General features: G+C 36.4%; 1 protein-coding gene across 2 annotated transcripts in view; it reads left to right on the forward strand.

Moving 5' to 3' along the window:
• LRP1B (LDL receptor related protein 1B) overlaps positions 1-23381 on the forward strand; it is a 1880289-nt gene that overhangs the window by 1837975 nt on the left and 18933 nt on the right. For both annotated transcript variants that reach the window (XM_088022156.1, XM_088022157.1), the window contains one exon: positions 209-322. In XM_088022156.1, the coding sequence (XP_087878282.1) occupies positions 209-322 (114 nt within the window). The remainder of the gene's footprint in view (positions 1-208; positions 323-23381) is intronic.

The following is a 23381-nucleotide window of genomic DNA, read 5'->3' on the forward strand; positions in this document are numbered from 1 at the left end:
GAAGGATGACATCCACATATGATCCACTTCCACGTTCTGTCCCCCTCTTGTCAGAGTAGCATGTGATGAGTGTGAATGAGCGAGAAATGAGCATACCTGATGAAGTTATAGTCATATGTTACTATCTCTGTATGAAATAAATTTGAAACATATTTAGAAAAAAAAAGTCAGACACTTTATTTAGCTGTATTTTACTGAAATTCTGCAGATGCTCTGTGGGGTTTAAAAGTCAGCGCTGTGACCAGAAAGAGAACCCTTGTGATCACTACTGTCAGAATGAGGGGATTTGCACTTTAACTGCGTTTAATGAGCCAAGATGCAAGTAGGTTTAACCTTCCACTTACCACTGCGCTTCGTGTGACATCATTTCAGGCCACAGTTCATTGGTTTAAATCATGAACATCCACATGCATTTCACAGTGTATACTTAATCTCGGGGCTCATCTCTGTCACACACACTTAACCTTTGCTTCGCTCACTGACAAATGTATGCACCACAGTCAGCTAGAGTGTCTAGAAATATAATGGAGGGAATGAAAAAGCTCATGGAACCGTCTAATAAAAATACATTTGCTAGAATAGTGGCTTTTAATTAAAGAAGTACAGAAGCAGGTGTTTTTAGGCTATTGCTATAGTTTATAATATATATTTGAAATAGTGGCTTTTATTTAGTAACTGACTTTTCATTTCAAGTGCTGATGAAATAATACATTATTATGTTTCCCAAATTTTTACTGAGAACACTCTTACTTTAACCAGAAAGATTTCTTTACAGATGAAATAGGTACATGGTAAAAATTTGGTTTCCTAATAGTTTAAATCTTTCTTTCCTGATTCAATTTGTCCATAACAAATAAACTCACTTCTTCTGAGAAATTTCAGGGAACACCTTTGGGGAAACTACCCACCACAATGGAAGTAATTTTTGCACTTTCCCATTTGAGCTTTAGAGATGGATCATATTTGACATCCCCCATAATACCCAATGTCATAAACAGAGGCCATGATTGGCACCTGATAACAGTCCCAGGGTGGTGTCACAGTGTACTTATGAATTGTCTTTAAGCACAATTGTATTGAAATTCAGATGTCTCATTATCAAAACTCTACAGTTTTGTTCACAAATGATCTTTATTGTTATTCAAGAAAATGTCATTCTTTAGATAATAGTCCAAAATAATATGGGAAGTGATTAAAGTAATCACATAGAAAAAAAAATGGTATTCTTTATTTTTCTTCCTGGAATATATTTGAATATGTCAAACCAACATTCCTATATAAACTACATCCAAAAATACCACTTTAAATATTAGTCTACAAATGTATATAAACTGATCTGTTAAGGCATTGATTCAGTTCATACTCAGGTTTGAGTATGAACTGAATCACAAGGTTGTACCTTGTGCAAGTGAAGACAGAGGAGACTCTTCAGTTCTACTTGAACCTGGCTCTACCCTAAATTCCTACAGCCATTCAGCAAATATTAATAGACCCTGAAAGTATGCTTTGTCCTAGACAAAGTATGTCCTAGACAAGTAAAAATGGATGAAATTTAACCCCCAACATCAAGGAGCTCATTAATTAATGGGGTGAAAAATTCATAAACAACTAATTAACCTATAATGATGTAGGTGTGAACACAGGAAAAAAGAGGGGGCAGTGGAGTCTTAACAGGGCAAGTGATTTGTTCAGAATGGAAATGGAAGCTTTATAGAAAAGACAATTTTTCATGGTTTGTGTAGTTCATGAAGTTCAGGGAGGTTGGGAAGAGCATTCTGAAAAGAAAGTAACATAAGCGAAGACATGGATGTGAGACTTAATGGCCTGTTTGGGGAACTGTGAGTGGATGCATATAGCTAGAATGAAGGGTGACTGTAGTTGGGAGGGGGAGGGGTGTGAAGACATAAAACTGAAAAGGTAAATTAGAATCCTATTTAGGCCAAAGTTGGAGGATTGCATAGGATCCCAAAAGGAACGAATAGCCAGAAATTTGAGGCAGATGCTTGAGCTGAAGGAGTTGGCTTTTGCAAGGTGATGCTCATTGGCGTGTGGGGGAGAGCCCTGGAGATCAGCTACAGGGACCCCACATGAGAAAGTTTGGCACCACTTCAGGAGAAAAGGGATGAGTGCTCGAACCTGCGCAGTACAACTGGAGGGAAGAAGAGCAAGGGCAAGAGATTCATGGATATTTCAGAGTTAATAAGTCCAGAGTGAAGCTTGGCCAAACATTGATCAAGTTACTCATGTTACTTCATGTTTAGGACACCAGTAATGCCTACTCTGGGGCCCAGTCTTCTTAAATCTTGTTCCTCTTCATTATGTCCAGGCAACATACATATAACATTTCAGACCCACCTTCCTTCCTCCCCATAAATAAGTCTAGGAACATGCCTGCCCAGAGAATGCCCCTGGGTCCCCAGAATAGGTATCTCTCATGGGCATAGCAGCCCACAATAATGTTCTCTTCCACTTTTTACTCTTAGCAAGTACCGTCAGAGGCACCTAGCCTTTAAAAGTGATAATCAGCCTATTTCATTAACTCATCGAGGAAAAATACATTAATTGGAAAGGTTTAGAACAAAAATATTTCACTTTTGTGTATGTTTGTCTCTATCTCTATGTGCATTTGGTTTTATGGAAATTTTGTGCCTTTGTTTTTTACAATCTAAAGTTTATTCTGATGGTAGCAGTAATGCTTACTGGATCCCTCAAATAACTTAAGCTATAAAAGAAGCATAGAAGAGATAATGATATTCTGCTTTCATTCATTCATTAATTCATTCACCAAATGTTTGTTGATAATCTAAGATGAATGAGAGCCTGTGTAAATTAGGAAGGATAGTTAATAAGAGCTAAAACTGACTTAGCAAAGACTTTCTGCAAAGCACTTTACATATTTTATGTAAGGTTATAATATTATGCTGATGATTATCATCATCATCATCATCATGTAATTGTTATCCCCATTTCACAGATAACACTGAGGTTACATACTGGGAAGCGATGGATACCTGAGATTCCGATGACACTTGTTTGATTCTAAAGTTCAGGCCCCGGTTATAACTCTTATTCTGTCCTACTTCCTTTATGCTGTACTAACTCCAACGTGGTTTTTACTTTGAAGAATTTAAAATTTATTTTGGTAGATGAATGGATTTTAAAACCTTAAAATTTCATTTGACAATTGTTGTAATAGTTAAGTGGGTGATGTGTGTTAATGAGGGCACTGGTTCTGATGAGCACTGGGTGTTTATGTAAGTGATGAATCACTGAATTCTACTCCTGAAGCTAATATTATGCTATACGTTAACTAACTGGAAATTAAATAAAAAATTTGAAACAAACAAACAAAGAAATATGACTAAAGTGTTGTGGGAAGCTATTTCAATAGAGATCAATTTATGATTCCTTGTTGGAGAGAGAAAAACTTTATAGATGAAGTGATAGTTTCATAGTATTTTGAAAAAAATGTGTAGTATTTGTACAGATGGGAAATGGCTAAAGGCCTTTCTTGAAAGAGGAAGAGAATAGGTCTGAAAGTAACATGATGGTTGTTGAGAACAGAACACAGCCTACATGGCAAACTGGGAAGAGAGAGACTAGAGAGATATGTGGGGGCCAGTTGATGAGGTACATTTTATGCCATGACACAAGAGTGGATTTACAGAAAGAAGAGTAGATGATTAAGGATCTAGGAAATACCACTGTTTGATACTGTGTTATAAAGGAATCAACAAAAGTAAATGAGAAAAAATGGAAATTGGAGGGAATTTTTCAAAGAGTGGATTCCTCCAAGTCAAACGAGTAGAGTATTAAAAGAATATGAACTCAAAGAAGAAAGAAAGAAAGAAACAAGAAAGAAAGAAAGAAAAAGAAAGAAGAAAGAAAGAAAGAAAGAAAGAAAGAAAGAAAGAAAGAAAGAAAGAAAGAAAGAAAGAAAGAAAAGGAAGGAAGGAAGGAAGGAAGGAAGGAAGGAAGGAAGGAAGGAAGGAAGGAAGGAAGGAAGGAAGGAAAGAAAGAAAGAAAGAAAGAAAGAGGAAGAAAGAAAGAAAGAAAGAAAGAAAGAAAGAAAGAAAGAAAGAAAGAAAGAAAGAAAGAAAGAAAGAAAAAGAAAGAATAAAGATATATCAACTCCAGGAGCAAGATGGCAGAGGAGTAGGAGACCTAGATTTTGTCTGGTCTCAGGAATTCAGCTGAATAGGGATCAAACCATTCTGAACACCTACGAACTCAACAGGAGATTGAAGAGGAGAGTAACAACAATTCTCTGAACAGAGAAGCGACCACTTACTGGAAGGTAGGACGTGCAGAGAAGTGAATCCGAGGTGATATTCAGGAGGATAGACGGTGGGGGAGGGGGCCTCCGTTGGCCGCTTCTGGCAAGTGATAGAGCCGCGGAGCACAAAATCGGACCTTTTAGAAGTTGGCTCTGCTGAGGGACGTTGCTGCAGTGGCTAAGCAGGGGGTGGAATCCTCCCGGGACAGTGTGGTCTCAGGACCCTCAGGGGTCACAGAAAGACCGGGGGTGCCTGAGTGCGGCAGAGCTCCCAGGTATTGGAGCGGGGCAGCCGGCTGCAGAGACGGAGCCAAGGCACGGGCTCTCAGCTCGGGGTTGCCATAAACTGTGATCCGCGGCCCAGTCAGGCCACTGCTCCTCCAGCAGGGACCCAACAAGCGGCAGAGCCGGGGAGACTCCCCTTCCTCCCCGCGGGAGCGCACCACAGAGATCTGCTGGGTTTAGAGACTCCACATGGGGTCGGGTGCCAGAGATACAAACGCTCAGTCACAGGCCTGGTGAGCACGGAGTGCGGCCAGAGACCAGGGAGGCGGGAGTGACTGCTTTTCTCTGGGGGTGCACTGAGGAGCGGGGCCCCGAGTTCTCAGCTCCTCCGGGTGGAGATTGGGAGGCCACCATTTTCGCCCTAGTCCTCCAAAGCTGTACTGAGAGCTTGCAGGGAACAAAAGCTCCTGAGAGCAAACCCGAGCAGCTTGCTTAGCCCAGACTGACAAGGGCAGGCAATTCAGCCTCCGCAAAGATATTTGGAAACCACGGCAACAGGCCCCACCCCCAGAAGATCAGCACGAACAGCCAGCAAGCCAAGACCAAGTTTACCGATCAAGGAGAACAGGAGAACTCCAGCGCTAGGGGAATACTGCACAGAGAATTCATGGCTTTTTTTTTTTACCATGATTCATTAGTTCATCAAAGTTAATTTTTTTAACTGTTTTTTTTTTTTAATTTTTCTTTTTCCCTTTTTCAACCAACATCTTATCAATCCCTTTTTTAAAAAAAACATTTTTTATTTTTCATTTTTAGAGTCATATTTTATCCCTTCATAGTAGTTACCCTTATTTTTGGCATATATATATAAGTTGTTCTCTCTTTAAAATTTTGAGATACAGTTTCTTCTAACAGATCAAAAATATACCCTAAATCACTAGTGTATGGCTTGGTTCTAGTCTCCTGCCTGATCACATTCTCTCCCTTTTTTCTTATTTTTTTTTTAATCTTCTTTCTTTTTTCAAACAACTTCTTACCTTATCAATTCCTTTCATAAAATCTTTATAATTTTCATCTTTACAGTCATCTTCCATCCCTTCATTGTATCAACCATTATTTTGTACATATATGTCTTTCTTCCTTTAAAATTTTAGGAGGCACTTTTTTCTAACAGACCAAAATACGCCCAAATTCTAGTGTGTGGCACTGATCTATGCACCAGCCTGATCACATTGGATCATATTCTGCTTTTTTTGTAGTGTTCTGTTTTTGTTTTTACCTTTTTCTTCCTCTTTCTTTTTTCTTTCTTTACCTTTCTTTTCCCCTGGTTTCAGGTCTTTTCCGATTTGTATACAGTATATTTGCTGGGGACATTGTTAACCTGATAGCATTTTGTTCTCTCATTCATCTATTCTCCTCTGGACAAAATGACAAGAAGAAAAAAAAAAATCACCTCAGCAAAAAGAACAAGAGGTAGTACCATCAGCCAGGGACCTACTCAATATGGACATTAGTACGATGTCGGACCTAGAGTTCAGAATCATGACTTTAAAGATACTAGCTGGGCTTGAAAAAAGCGTGGAAGTTATTAGAGAAACCCTCCCTGGAGAAATAAAAGAACTAAAATCTAACCAAGTCGAAATCAAAAAGGCTATTGATGAGGTACAATCAAAAATGGGGGCACTAACTGCTAGGATAAATGAGGCAGAAGAGAGAATCAGTGATATAGAAGACCAAATGATGGAAAATAAAGAGGCTGAGAAAAAGAGAGAGAAACAACTACAGGATCACGAGGGCAGAATTTGAGAGATAAGTGATACGATAATATGAAACAACATTAGAATAATTGGGATCCCAGAAGAAGAAGAAAGAGAAAGAGGGGCAGAAGGTATATTGGAGCAAATAATAGCGGAGAACTTCCCTAATGTGAGGAAGGAAACAGGCATCAAAATCCAGGAGGCACAGAGAACCCCTCTCAAAATCAATTAAAATAGGTCAACACCCCGACATCTAATAGTAAAACTTACGAGTCTCAGAGACAAAGAGAAAATCCTGAAAGCAGCTCGGGAGAAGAGATATGTAACCTACAATGGTAGAAATATTAGATTGGCAACAGACCTATCCACAGACATCTGGCAGGCCAGAAAGGACTGGCAAGATATCTTCAGAGCACTAAATGAGAAAAATATGCAGCCAAGAATACTATATCCAGCTAGGCTGTCATTGAAAATAGAAGGAGAGATCAAAAGCTTCCAGGACAAACAAAAACTAAAGGAATTTGCAAACACGAAACCAGCCCTCCAAGAAATATTGAAAGGGGTCCTCTAGGCAAAGAGGGAGCCTAAAAACATCATAGATCAGAAAGGAACACAGACAATATACAGTAACAGTCACCTTACAGGCAATACGATGGCACTAAATTCATACCTTTCAATAGTTACCCTGAATGTAAATGGGCTAAATGCCCCAATCAAAAGACACAGGCTATCAGATTGGATTAAAAAACAAGACCCACCAATATGCTGTCTGCAAGAGACTCATTTTAGACCCAAAGACATCCCCACATTGAAAGTGAGGGGGTGGAAAACCATTTACTATGCTAATGGACACCAAAAGAAAGCTGGGGTGGCAATCCTTATATCAGACAAATTAGATTTTAAAACAAAGACTGTAATAAGAGATGAAGAAGGACACTATATCCTACTTAAAGGGTCTATCCAACAACAAGATCTAACAATTGTAAATATCTATGCCCCTAACATGGGAGCAGACAATTATATAAGGCAATTAATAACAAAAGCGAAGAAACACATTGACAACAATACAATAATAGTGGGGGACTTTAACACCCCCCTCACTGAAATGGACAGATCATCTAAGCAAAAGGTCAACAAGGAAATAAAGACTTTAAATGAAACACTGGACCAAATGGACTTCACAGATATATTCAGAACATTCCATTCCAGAGCAATGGAATACACATTCTTCTCTAGTGCCCATGGAACATTCTCCAGAATTGATCACATCCTAGGTCATAAATCAGGTCTCAACTAATACCAAAACATTGGGATTATTCCCTGCATATTTTCACACATCAATGCTTTGAAACTAGAACTCAATCACAAGAGGAAAGTCGGAAAGAACTCAAATACATGGAGGCTGAAGAGCATCCTACTAAAGAATGAATGGGTCAACCAGGAAATTAAAGAAGAATTAAAAAAATTCATGGAAACCAATGAAAATGAAAACACAAATGTTCAAATCTTTGGGATACAGCAAAGGCAGTCCTGAGAGGAAAGTATATAGCAATACAAGCCTTTCTCAAGAAACAAGAAAGGTCTCAAATACACAACCTAACCCTACACCTAAAGGAGCTGGAGAAAGAACAGCAAATAAAGCCTAAACCCAGCAGGAGAAGAGAAATAAGAAAGCTCAGAGCAGAAATCAATGAACTAGAAACCAAAAGAACAGTAGAACAGATCAACGAAACTAGGAGCTGGTTCTTTGAAAGAATTAACAAGATTGGTAAACCCCTGGCCAGACTGATCAAAAAGAAAAGAGAAATGACCCAAATCCACAAAATCATGAATGAAAGAGGAGAGATCACAACCAACTCCAAAGAAATACAAACAATTATAAGAACATATTATGAGCAACTCTATGCCAACAAAATAGATAACCTGGAAGAAATGGGTGCATTCCTAGAGATGTATCAACTACCAAAATTGACCAGGAAGAAATTGAAAACCTAAACAGACCTATAGCCACTAAGGAAATTGAAGCAGTCATCAAAAATCTCCCAAAAAACAAAAGCCCAGGGCCAGATGGCTTCCCAGGGAAATTCTATCAGACATTTAAAGAAGAATTAATACCTATTCTCCTGAAACTGTTCCAAAAAGTAGAAATGGAAGGAAAACTTCCAAACTCATTTTATGAGGCCAGCATTACCTTGATCCCAAAACCAGACAAAGACCCTATCAAAAAGGAGAATTACAGACCAATATCCTTGATGAACATGGATGCAAAAATTCTCACCAAAATACTAGCCAATAGGATCCAACAGTACATTAAAAGGATTATTCACCACGACCAAGTGGGATTTATCCCTGGGCTGCAAGGATGGTTCAACATCCACAAATCAATCAATGTGATACAATACATTAACAAAAGAAAGATCAAGAATCATATGATCCTCTCAATAGATGCAGAAAAAGCATTTGACAAAGTATGGCATTCTTTCTTGATCAAAACTCTTCAGAGTATAGGGATAGAGGGTACATACCTCAATATCATAAAAGCCATCTATGAAAAACCTACAACGAATATCATTCTCAATGGGGAAAAGCTGAGAGCTCTTCCCCTAAGGTCAGGAAAGCGGCAGGTATGTCCACTCTCACCACTGCTATTCAACATAGTATTAGAAGTCCTAGCCACAGCAATCAGACAACAAAAAGAAATCAAAGGCATACAAATCGGCAAAGAGGAAGTCAAACTCTCACTCTTTGCCGATCATATGATACTGTATGTGGAAAACCCAAAAGACTCTACCCCAAAAATGCTGGAACTCATACAGGAATTCAGTAAAGTAGCAGGACATAAAATCAATGCACAGAAATCAGTGGCATTCCTATACACCAACAACAAGACAGAAGAGAGACAAATCAAGGAGTCGATCCCATTTACAATTGCACCCAAAACCATAAGATACCTAGGAATAAATCTAACCAAAGAGGCAAAGGATCTGTACTCAGAAAACTGTAAAATACTCATGAAAGAAATTGAAGAAGACACAAGGAAATGGAAAAATGTTCCATGCTCATGGATTGGGAGAACCAACGTTGTGAAGATGTCAATGCTACCTAGAGCAATCTACACATTCAGTGCAATCCCCATCAAAGTACCATCCACTTTTTTCAAAGAAATGGAACAAATAATTCTAAAATTTGTATGGAACCAGGAGAGACCCCGAAAAGCCAGAGGAATAATGAAAAAGAAAAGCAAAGCTGGCAGCATCACAATTCCGGACTTCCAGCTCTATTACAAATCTGTCATCATCAAGACAGTATGGTACTGGCACAAAAACAGACACATAGATCAATGGAAAAGAATCGAGAGCCCAGAAATGCACCCTCAACTCTATGGGCAACTTATCTTTGACAAAGCAGGAAAGAATGTCCAATGGAAAAAAGACAGTCTCTTCAACAAATGGTGTTGGGAAAATTGGACAGCCACATGCAGAAGAATGAAACTGGACCATTTCCTTACACCACACACAAAAATAGACTCCAGATGGTTGAAAGACCTAAACATGAGACAGGAGTCCATCAAAATCCTAAAGGAGAACACAGGTAGCAACCTCTTCGACCTCAGCCGCAGCAACTTCTTCCTAGAAACATCGCCAAAGGCAAGGGAAGCACGGGTAAAAATGAACTATTGGGATTTCATCAAGATAAAAAGCTTTTGCACAGCAAAAGAAACAGTTCACAAAACCAAAAGACAACCAACAGAATGGGAGAAAATATTTGCAAATGACATATCAGATAAAGGACTAGTATCCAAAATCTATAAAGAACTTATCAAACTCAACACCCAAAGAACAAATGATCCAATCAAGAAATGAGCAGAAGACATGAACAGACATTTTTCCAAAGAAGACATCCAAATGGCCAACAGACACATGAAAAAGTGCTCAACATCGCTCGGCATCAGGGAAATCCAAATCAAAACCTCGATGAGATACCACCTCACACCAGTCAGAATGGCTAAAATTAACAAGTCAGGAAACGACAGATGTTGGCGGGGATGCGGAGAAAGGGGAACCCTCCTACGCTGTTGGTGGGAACGCAAGCTGGTGCAAACCCTCTGGAAAACAGTATGGAGGTTCCTCAAACAGTTGAAAATAGAGCTACCATATGATCCAGCAATTGCACTAGTGGGTATTTACCACAAAGATACAAATGTAGGGATCCAAAGGGGTACGTGCACCCCGATGTTTATACCAGCAATGTCCACAATAGCCAAACTGTGGAAAGAGCCAAGATGCCCATCGTCAGATGAATGGATAAAGAAGAAGTGGTATATATACACAATGCAATATTATGCAGCCATCAAAAGGAATGAGATCTTGCCATTTGCAATGACGTAGATGGAACTAGAGGGTGTTATGCTGAGTGAAGTAAGTCAATCAGAGAAAGAGATGTATCATATGACCTCACTGATATGAGGAATTCTTAATCTCCGGAAACAAACTGAGGGTGCTGGAGTGGTGGGGGGTGGGAGGGATGGGGTGGCTGGGTGATAGACACTGGGGAGGGTATGTGCTATGGTAAGCGCTGTGAATTGTGCAAGACTGTTGAATCACAGATCTGTACTTCTGAAACAAATAATGCAACATATGTTAAGAGAAAAGAAAAAGAAGATAGCAGGAGGGGAAGAATGAAGGGGAGTAAGTCAGAGGGGGAGACGAACCATGAGAGACGATGGACTCTGAAAAACAAACAGAGGGTTCTAGAGGGGAGGAGGGTAGGGGGATGGGTTAGCCTGGTGATGGGTATTAAAGAGGGCACATTCTGCATGGATCACTAGGTGTTATGCACAAACAATGAATCATGGAACTACATCAAAAACTAATGATGTAATATATGGTGATTAACATAACAATAAAAAATTAAAATAAAGATATATCAACTCCAGACAGTTTAAGGAGGATAGGAATTAAAAATAGTTTATTGGATTTTGCCATTGGATGGCCTTTAAGGGAGATGTTTCGAAAGCTCTATATGACAGGAAATTATTAAGCCCTTGGGATATCTTTCTAGCGGTCGATTATCCTTATAAGGGGAGCTTTTTGGAAACATGAATTTCAGCCTCAGATTTCAATTGGTAGTGGTCATGTATCTTTAGTGAAAATCTAGTATGCACTAGTTCATCTAAAAGCCTTACAGGAAACAAAAAATTGCTTTAAGAGATAAGATACAATGCTTGCTTTAGTTTGTTGGTAGTACATTTTTCTTCTTTTCATAGAGTTGAAAACTATTTGTGCAGAACGTATACACATTTGGAAAGTATAAAGTATTCAGATCTATGAAGGTGACAGATTTTTTTTCCACATAGAAATTTTATTACTGTATCCTTCAATTTAAGGAACAGATTTGTTCTTTGAAAGCCTTCACTTTTGTCTCCTGATGGCCATTTTCACTTATTACTATATGTGGAAGAAACAGAAAACTCCACAGAAAAAGTCTAGACAAAAATAAAATATAGGAATTTTTTATGCTTATTTGGCAAGAGTTTTGATATTCTTTAAAGTAAGTATAGTGCTTTATGTTAAAATCAAATTTTTATAAAATCGAATGGGTGCTATTTTGACAATATTTGGGCTGTTTTATAATTTTTGTTGTGAGGGTTAGAAATTATTAATACTGAAAAGAACTATTCAACTCTGTACCAAGTTAACTGTGTATCCCTACTTCTAAGATATCTTGCTAGGGTCAGACTTTTATTTGTATTGGATTTAACTTTCTTTAAAACATAGACTTACTTCCACAGCATTATCTCCCAGCAATATTTACAGTACATTTCATCTTCCAATAATAAAATCATGTTTGTAGCTACCCGACTTCTCCTAATGCTGCTAGCATGCTTATACTGACACGGACACACACACAACCTTGTCACATTACCACAGGACCATTCATTCCACTCTTAGGTATTTTGATCAAACAGTTCATTGAACTGAAATGCTTCTTTTTTCCACTTACCTCTTATTATCCCCCTAGTCTCAACTCAGAAATCATCTCTTTGTATGTGGCACCTGGCAAGTGAATTATAAATCTTAAATGGCTTGGGCTTAGCTAAATTTTTCAAAAGTGAAGAATCAAAATTTAGTGAAGAAAAAAGTATTTTATAATATGTAATATATATTTGTATATTGTATATTATGTATATTTATATACAATAACTATATATATATATATATATCACATTAGTCAGAAACAGAACCCATAGGATGGATGGATATATATATATTAATTATGCATCCTCCAAATTCATATGTTGGAGCCCTAAGACTCAATACCTCAAAAAGTGACTTTATTTTCCTTTAAATTGGTAATTAAGTTAAAATGGCATTGTTATATTCTAACATGACTGGTGTCTTTATAAGAAGAGGATATAGATACAGGCACACAGTGAGTAGGGGTACCATGTGAAGATAGAAAGAAAATGGTCATCTATAAGCTTAGAAGATGGGGCATCTGGGTGACAAAAGTCGGTTAAGTGTCCAACTCTTGGTTTTGGTTCAGGTCAGGGTCTCAGCGTCGTGAGATTGAGCCCGTGTGTCCACTTCCACACCCAACATGGAGTCTGCTTAAGTTTCTCTCTCCCTCTCCCTTTGCCCCTCCCCCCCATGCATGCACTCTCTCTCTTTCTCTCCCTCCCTCCCTCTCTCTCAAATAAATAAATATTTAAAAATAAATTTAATAAATAAATAAATGAAATTAAATTAAATTAAAAAAATAAGCTTAGGAGAGGGGCCTCGGAAGAAACCAAACCTGCTGACACCTTGATCTCAGGCTTCTAGCCTCCAGAGGTAGGCTCCACAGCAGACCCATCCCACTAAAGACTAGGAAGATACTCAAATGTACTTAAAAAAAAAAAATTCTCCTGTGTATAAATAACCAGTGTTTAAGGATTCATGAAAAAATATTGTATATGACAATGAAGATGTCAAGCATTCCTCCCTTTAGAACTCTCCTTTCTGGGGTGCCTGGGTGGCTCAGTTGGTTGAGCGACTGCCTTTGGCTCAGGTCATGATCCTGGAGTCCCGGGATCGAGTCCCACATCGGGCTCCCTGCTCGGCGGGGAGTCTGCTTCTCCCTCTGACCCTCTTCCCTCTCGTGCTCTCTATCTCTCATTCTCTCTCTCTCTCAAATAAATAAATAAAATCTTTAAAAAAAAAAAAAAAGAACTCTCCTTTCTGTTGCCTGGACTTTGAATGCATATTCAAATCCTTATTCTGCTTACATGGGTCTCTTGTATTAACAGTACCAGAGAGATCCACTTATTGGCTGGTACTATCATCCTCAAAGTGAGACAGACAGTAAGGAAAATCTGTTGATTCTGCAAGATACAGCAAGTGGAAAGAGCATAGGTTTTGGATCATGCTTCCCTGGATTCGTATACTCATTCCTCCAGTTATTTTTGGTGTGGCCTATTGGCTTCTCTAAGCCTTAGATTTTTCTTTTTTAGAAAGATAATTCTAGTATGTTTATATAAAATCCTCCATAAGAAAGAGATATTGTGTGAGCAAACATAAGATGAGTCTGAAAATGTGGGTTTAAAGCCACTAGATCCTTTATTTCTGCTTGGGTTTGACCATGACTATGGATCCAGACTTACAAGTAGCTTTTATTTTTAAATCTTGGTGGTGTAACACTGTGTGTATGATTTTATTTTAGGTAATTTGCTGAAGTTTTCTTGTGTATCCCAAACTCTAATTCCTGCCTTTGGCAAGTGGTTCTTGGCTAGGATCTTAACACTGTAGTTAGAGTAGCAAAGATTTGAGAATTCCATATATGTTTTTTGTACACACTACATTTTTTATCTGACTTTTCTTCATACTATGATTTTTTTTTTTTTGAGAAATCATTCAAGGTTTTCTATACTCCTAAGGACAACGAAGTCAATATTTCCTCCATTTGGACAGACTTTGGCAGAAAATTATCTGAAGTATTCCTTCTCAGTAGAATAAAAGAACTCCTCAATGTATATATTAAATACATTTTCCTTCTGTTATTATTTTTATTAGCCCATAAATTTTAATTTTAGAAATAAAAGTTAGTAATCCTTTTATTTATTTATTTATTTATTTAATTTTTTGAGGTAGTGTTCCATGATTCATTGTTTGCATATAACACCCAGTGCTCCATTCAGTACGTGCCCTCTTTAATACCCATCACCAGGCTAACCCATCCCCCCACCCCCCTCCCCTCTACAACCCTCAGTTTGTTTCTCAGAGTCCACAGTCTCTCATGGTTCGTCTCCCCCTCCGATTCCCCCCTTCATTTTTCCCTTCCTACTATCTTCTTTTCTTTTAACATATAATGTATTATTTGTTTCAGCAATCCTGATAATTTTTCCTGCTATTTTTTTCAAAATATCCATATTTCCTAATAATAACAATTATTGTATTTGGTTTCTATTCATTTGGTTTCTTAATGCAAATATACACTTGCAGATTATTAGATACTAAAACGAGATCATGTGATAGACACTCTCTTATGTTTATTTACTTTGCAATACATTCTGAACAACATTCCATGTCAACGTATATAGTTAGATGCTTTTATTCTTAGTGGTTGCCCAGTGTTTCATTGTCTGCCTTTTCCCTACTTCATTTAATCAACCATGTATCATTCAGATTTAGGTGTGTAGTTTTGTTTTTGTGTTGTGGTCTTTTAACATTTTTTCCAAGGATAAAAACATGTATGTAAATATCTTTGTACTTTCTCATTAGTTTTCTAGGATTAACACTCAGAAGTGGAAATATTGGGTCTAAAAGTATAGACTTTATGAATGAAACTAGCTATGATTTTGGGCGAGTGACTAATGTCTCCTTGTGTCACATTTTCCTTGTCTATAAAGTGATGTTTGGACTAATTGTTCACCTATAATAAGTCTATAGGATACAGTATATTTAAATCTGAGTCCCGTTTGATTTTTTGTTTGCAACCTTGTTTAAAATTGGGTCGGTGTCACAACCACAGATACAAATTCTCCCCAAATCCCTCTAAAATACATATGAAGACATTGAGAAGACTAAATTTCCATTAGCAGCAACATTAAGAATAATAGAAAATCTGTTCATACTATGCAGTAACTGAGGAGCTAATCATAAAACTTTGGGTTCTATTTTTTCTCTATGGTTTTATAATTTATTTTTCTGACACTTTAAAATAATATGCCAGTGTGTAGCTAAGTGTATGAGTAGGCTATTTATGCCTAAGCTCAAAAGAGATAATAGTTCTTATTATAAGCCCTAGTCTACTATATCCAAACTCTGTAAGAACTAGAATCTCAGGTGCCTGTCCTTTGATTGGTTCATATTTTGCCCTTTAGAGAACAAAAATACTGCCAGTCTTCTCTTCCTATATCCATTCATCAATAAGCATTTATTGAGCACCTACTATAAACCAGACAACATCCTAGCACCAAAGGGTTTATCAATGAACAAAACACAAAAAAATTTGACTTGGGAAGCTTAAAGGCTAATGTTATCTCTTATTGGTTGAATTTGGGTAATATTTACTTTTTAAAAATAGTAATCTGTGTAATTCATATTCTTATTCAAAAAGAGAAGAAAAAAGGCAGTTTTTAAAATTACTTGTGTCATCTGAAAAGGGAGAACCAAAAAGATCTAACTCTGATAGTGCATTGTTTCTGAAATCATATAAATTCAGGCACTAACTGTTTTGAAAATGGCAAAACTCCAAGACATTTCTTACAATATATTTTATTGCTTCTTGCCCATAGCAAGAACAATTCTCCATTTGGTCAAAACAAGATAGCAATGTTAGTTTTTATGTTTTACTTCTTCATTTCAAGCAAAAGCTAAAAATAACATACTCTGAGCATTTCCCCCCAATCTATTACTTTATCCTTTTTTCCTTTTTTTTTCTTTTTGGTTTAGTTAGATTTATATGGGCTTCTGTTTTTTTGTTCATCTTTTTTAGGAAAAATGGTTTTCCATGAAATTTTCTCCTTTCTTTGATCATTCGTGTGTGAGAGTATGTGTGTGTGTTTACATTTTTCATACTCCTCTCTAATATTCCATATTTTATGGCTGGAATTGACCTCTCATCTGTGTGTGGCCTTTGGACATGGAACATATTTCTATGAAATTGGCCTGGGAATGCTGCCTGTTGTACACTCCACGGTCTCTTTAAATTTATATGTCTGTTTCTCTCTGGCAGATTGTAAATTCCTTTAAGTAAGAAGTTGTGTCTGAGTTATCTATTTTGCCCCAATAGCCAGTATACTTTCTGCATGTAGTATGTTCTTTGCTAATGTTGCTAAAAAATAATGTTTTGGTGACTATATTGTATTGTGAGATCTGATAGCCTGTGATATGATTATCTTTCTATCATCATTGTAATACCACTCTATTAAATTTTCAAAAACTGCAAGAGTCGGAAAAAAATAGAAAAGTGATTGATTTTATCATGATTTCCATCTAATGCTACCCTGGGATGTTTCCTGAGTGCTCTGGAACTCAGGTTAAATAGCTCTCTATAAAGAACTAAATAGGCTTAATTCACCATCTTAACTTATTAGAAGAACATAATTTTATTTGTTTTTGTTCTCTCTCCTTGCCTTTTGTTCTCTCTTCTTGCTTTTAGTCTGGATATCTCTATCAAAAATGGACAGGGAAGAAGAGGAAAGTCAGGTATAGCCCCTGACGTTGAGGGACTCTGAGTCTATTTGAGGAAAGAGATGAGGGAAGAAGGAATACGGCAGGGGCCCTTGGGATTTGAGTGGCATAAATAAATGATGTCTATAAAGGAGGATTGGGCAATAATATTAGACAGTAAAATAATTCTGAGGAACATAGAATGCTTAGCTAGAAATTTGATATTCATTCCATAAGCAATAGGGGAACACTGATAATGTTTGAAATATGGAATATCACAGTCATCTGAATGTTTCAGAAAGGTCTTGATGACATGGTGCTCTGCCGGAACAAGAAGCCATGGGTTTGAAAAAAAAAAAATAGATTTTAAAAATGAATCCCAATTTGCAATGAAAAAGAGGACAAAGATATTTTTCAATTAAAAAATAACTTTTCTAAAAGTGGTTTGTGGTAGACAAGGCACACAAGAGCCAAGTGATAGAGGACATCCTATCTTGGGACTGCAGTCTGTTTTGCTTGTTTCATTTTTTCTCCTCTGGTTCCTTTGTCATCTTAATATGGAAATGCTAATAGCATGCACTTTCTAAAATTGTTCTGAGGATTAAGAAATGTAATATATGTAAAGAACATAGGTATTTTTCTTCAACATAAACATTAAAAAAATTGAAAAGGAAAATTCTAAAGCTGTTGTAACACACCAGGTATAAATGATCAGAACCTGGTATAATTTGGGCTTCTAGGAGTCTGAATATGAAAAATAGAGGTTTTTTTTTTTTTAAGTGCTTGTTATTGAAAATAAGGTGCTATGTGGCATCAAGAAAAGATGAGCAGTGCAAGTATCATAACTGGGACAGGAGCTACAATAAGTAAAGCCCAAGTCAAGTCATACTGAGAAAGAAAACACAGTGACCTGCCCGAAATTACCCTTAGAAAGAGGAATTCACTTCATAAACATTTGTGCAGTAGAGGTTTTAAATGCAGGAGGATGCAAAACGAATATATAAATACCAAAGGGACATTTATTAAGAGAGAGATCTGCATTAGGCATTTCGTCATTTTCTTTGGTTTTGTGATTGTTCCAATCTAATTATTTTATTAAAAGTTCAGCATTATTTTTTAAGTCCTGAGGGTGAGAGAAACACATAAGGAAATGTATAAGTACTAGAGAAGCCTTTGTCAGGACTTTTGGGAAGAGGCTAATGAGTTCTGTTTCTGTCACAAATTTGAAAGAGGTAGGAATTATTCTCTACATTCCAGCTAATTAAGGCCTTAGTTTCTCAAAATACTGGCCTTGCAGAAAGGAGACTACACGTTTTGCTCTTCCCCAGTCTTGTTGTCAGGTTGAGCAGTGCTCCTCCATGTGGACCAGCGACCTTGTGGCCCCATAGAGAATATTTGAGAAGAGCCCAAGGAACTTGTCATGAGTGATTTCAAACAGATCACAACTTTTCAGCAGGGGTATTGAGCAATTCAACTTCAGCGCCCTGTGTTGTCCACAATTCAAGAGTTAGGTCATTGCACCTTCCTTATTTGCTTTCCTGCCCCTTGGCATATTTTCAAAGCAGAAAATATGAGATGTGTATGTTTTGGAGTAGTAAAAGCCAAGAGAAGCTGTCACATCAATATCTATTCTTTATGATCCCAGGTAACAACCTGTAACTCGTCCTAGCTTTCACATGCTAGCCATGCCGTGGGGAAAACACCAATACAGATATCACATCTTTCTGAACAAGTTTTAAGTCCAGTTTTTGCTTTGAGAATATAGTGGCACTGTTTAACAAAGAACATTTATTACAGAGTTACATATATGGGGCAACTATTATAAAGCTTTGATGTTGTTACATTATCTTCCCTTGATTTGGGGACATATAATCATATATATGATTTCGTATAACCAGCAAATCAGAATAAACAAAGAAACAAAATACAATATAACTACATAATATTTTCATTTGTTAATGTTACCTCTTTAACAATTTAAATTTTTTTCCTTTCTATTGAGACTGCTTTCCCCAGATTTTACTGCTATAGAAAATAATCACAATTTCAGATGCTTTTAACAACAGAGATTTATTTCTTGCTCATATTCCATGCTGGAACAAGTCAAGAAAACAAGATCAGTCAATCTTCAACCTAGTACCTGATCCCAGACTAATTTTATACACTTCCAAGAAAAGGATCAGGCACACATGGTTTAACTAGCAACATTGATTTAAGATTAAAAAGTAAATTAAAGTCTCTTTATATTATCATTATTCAAGAAAATATGTTCTTTCTCCTTTTTTTATAGTAAGATAGTAACAGAAAGAAGTCATTATGTTAAAGAAGTACAAAACTTTAAGCCTAATACTTCTTCCAGTGGGCATACAAATCAGAAATTACAGTTATATAGATATTGGCATGATATATACAGTCTTTAAATTTAATAATTTAATATTCACAATATCATCATTTGAATTAAATTAAGTTAAATGATGTGTAAATTTTATATACATCATTATGTCATTTAATCTCCCAGGGAGGCTTTTATTTATTTTTTTTAGCTTTTATAATAATCAACTTACCTTCCCCCCCTGCAAAAAAAAGGAGGAAAAAAGAGGAAAAATCTTTTGAGGCAGTAAAAGGAAAACATAAAAAATAGAAAGGTAACATAAAAAGTAAAAAATGAAGTGGATTTAAGAGGAAAACAAAGATGACATCATGAGAGGCTGTATCTGTGGACAATGTGCGGCAAAGCAGGAAGTATCGCTCTCTTACTCTCTGTTATTATAAACTAAAAACCTGAAATGGGTGAATAGCCTAAGGATACAACCTGTGTGAGGAGAGGAGAATAGATTACAATACAGGTCTGTCTGATTCCAAAATTTATGCATGCCGTTTGTGTCCCAGCATACCAGCACTTTAGTTTCAGACAACAGTTTAAATTAATTGATTGAATTAAATTACATTTAATTTGATACCAATAACTGGTTTCCATGCCAAAGTATTCATCAGGCAGGTACTTTTAGAATTTTGTCAGGGAAGGAAAAACATTTCTTTGTTGGCTGCATCCTGGGACAAGAACCGAATTATCAATTTGTATCATTGAATAAGTAAAATTTTTACATGCCCAGGTTGCTAGAATGTGGTCATCTGATTTTATAAAGGGAAGAATTAATAAATGAAAGGGGGAAGGGGGAGAAAAGGGAAGCAAAGAAAGAAGGAAAGAAGGAAGAAAATATTTGCCTATTACTGTGGTTCTTATATATGAAGTGTTTCCCATGGTGGATCAATATTCCTTTCAGCTAGAAATAACTGATTGGTAACCAGCTGAAAGCATGTTCTTATGAATGGTGCTGTATATTCTTCATAGAATGAGTACGGCACATGTATATTAAACTTCTCTAATATGCATATTCGTATGTGTTCAACCATGCATCCTCCATGCCTCATGGATTCATTCATTCATTTTGTCAATGGCAAATACTGATTGACCAGATACACATACTGACTATGTGCCAGATACTGTTCAAGAAATGAGAGAATACAAAGATGAATAATAGATAATCTCCACCTTAATTTAATCAGTCTAGCATAATTATAGGCAAATGCATATTTAGATATTCATGAATACATATATAAATAGAGAATACAAAAATAGACTGTACCATATTTATGATTGTATGTTGATCAAACACATAAAAATATTTATAACTACCCCCAGATTGCCATTTTCTCCATAATGTAAAATACTACCATAATATTGCATAGCATTTTAGATTTATTGAAGACATTTCTCTACTTCCTGAATCAATTTTTAGCCCATTGCCTGCATAAACCTTCTCATCTTGAGTCAGAAAAGTAATCTAACACTTGGATTAGGAAAGGAATGTGTGTTAATGGGCATCTTTGATCCTAAAGCCTATGTTTCTATCTGCAACATTTTCCTATAAATGTTGAACAAATCTGGTGACTGTTGTATGACTAATTAACATTTATACAGGATACACAAATTTGTTAATTCATACTGAAGCTTGACTTTAGCAATTAATCTCTCATATGTCTTTTTTTTTAATTACTTGTTTTGTTTTTAAAAAAAATTCAATGTAAAAAAATCTTTTGAAAGGTCAGGTCCTAGATTTTAAGGAAGCCTGAAAGGCTGTAATTGGGAAGTTGATATCAACACTAATACAAGGTCGCTTAACAACAAATGGTTGGTGGGAAGCTTTGGTGATACCTTTTGGTAGATACGTAGTAATCTTGTAAGTAGAACAAAGAGTATGCTTTGTACCAGAAAGCAGAAGTCCATTTTTATGTCAGAATCATTTTTCAATGATTTAGGCTATAAATTATCATGACTAACATCAATATCCCAGCGCATGAGCACTGCAGTATAATGTAAATTAAATATTTTTTTAGAGAATTAAAGTTATATTGGACTTAAAGACATTCACACACTCAAAACCTTGTGATAACACTTCCTGATTTTCCTACCATTGCCCCAGATTTGCATGGGATTAATACACCTTGAACAATACTTAATAGGTGCAGTTGGATATGCCAGATATCCTCATAATTGGTTTCACATTTCACCATCCTGTACCACAGAAGCCCTAAGAATTAGGAAGGGCCTTCCTGAGGTTTTTTGCTTGTTGTTGTTGTTGTTTTAATAGAAAAATTCTTTATTGTGTACCCTTATTTTGTGCTAAATTGCAAAATATTCAGGTGGCAAACTAGTTACTTTGTGTGCATGGCATGACGCATGGAGAATTCCACCCCCCACGGTTTGCTATCTTTTTAAGACATTTGTGGGATTGGCCTTTCATCTTGGCCATATGTAGAGAGAGCTCTCTACTGGTATTACAGCATGCCTTATGTTTTTTCTCCCACCTTTAGCTATAGCGTTGTAACCACTGGTTCTAACATCTGCTTTTATGTCTTCAGTTACATCCACCATATTACTTAATACTAATTTTATGATTATTTCTTTTCCCTTTCATTTGGTACATGTAATGTATTCGGTGAAGTAGAAACTGTCTACTCACTCTAAAAAACACCTCATGCTTTTCAGATCTGCTTTCAGTAAAATTTTCTGGAGAATATCTAGGTGATTAAAATTTTCCATTACAAGAGATTTCTTTTTTTTTTTTGTATTTATTCAGTCATCATTTCATACTTTGGTGGCCATGTCTGCTCAAGTGGCCTGTGCAGAACTTTATGTTTAAACATTTCTAACTTAAACCACCCAATCTTAACGAACTTCCTTTTATGGGTAATTACTTGGCAAACTAGATTTCATTTGTTTTATAGACCTCATTACTTCTTAAAATAAATCACTTTAAATAATCCATTCTGTTAATTTTATTTCTTTCATGGCCACCTCTTCAATTTCTTATTAATTTTAACTTTTCCTAAAATAATTGTTGGTCAGAGTTTAATATCCCTTTTTTTTTTACTTTATCACATTAACACTTCTCAGAAACCAAAACTCTTTCTGACCAAATTCTCTTAATATTAAAATAAGATTATTTTTGTCTTACTAATTTTGTCAGTACTAGATAACACAATCATTTAATGTAATATTTTTAAACTGTGCATTATAATATGTTCTTATAGAGTAGAATCAAGTATACTTATAAAAACAAACATAAATTTAAGCTACTACCTTAATCTTTCTGAAGAAAACTGAACAAGGTAATACCTAGCTGTTACCATGTAAGAAGTAACAGTTAAATTCAGATCGAGAATAATACTGCATAAATAGAAATTGTAGTACAAAATTGTATGTAAAACATACCAAGTCAGTGAAATATAGAGTGAATAGTTTTGGAAGGTCAAAACTGTATTGAGTTTATAGATGAGGAAACTTTAAAGATATATGAGACACATTTACAATATTTTGGAACCAACATAAAAATGTGAAGTTGATATCAAGAAGGATATAAACACTCTTTAAATGTTTTATTTATTTATTCACGAAAGTCAGAGAGAGAGAGAGAGAGAGGCAGAGGCAGAGGGAGAAGCAGGCTCCCCGCCTAGTAGGGAGCCCGATGCGGAACTCGATCCCAGAACACTGGGATCATGACCTGAGCCGAAGGCAGATGCTTAACCATCTGAGCCACCCAGGCGCTCCTAAACTCTCTTTAATAATATGTTCCTCATTGTCACTGATAGAGACAGAATGTTAAACATTACTGACCCAGCTCTGAGCTCATGTGGTAATTCCTACCATTTTATTACTCAAAACAATACACTATTTCCTTTTGTTCAGACAACACTTTGACTTTCTTATTGAGGGACCAGTGCTCTCCTGGGCATGAGGGACTAAAGAAAAGCATTTTTTCTTACTCCTGCACTGAATTAGAAGGATTGTCATTGAATGGCAATGTCGCAGAAAACAATGAAGAAATAATAACACCACATTTTATTTCTACCACCTATTAGCTATTTTTTTTCCTGACAAATTATTTGAACATGCACTTCCTCATTTCA

This window comes from Eumetopias jubatus, unplaced genomic scaffold, assembly GCF_037043125.1.
Source record: "Eumetopias jubatus isolate StellerSeaLion01/CBP00866 unplaced genomic scaffold, mEumJub1_p1.0 scaffold_3, whole genome shotgun sequence".
Taxonomy (NCBI): Eukaryota; Metazoa; Chordata; class Mammalia; order Carnivora; family Otariidae; genus Eumetopias; species Eumetopias jubatus.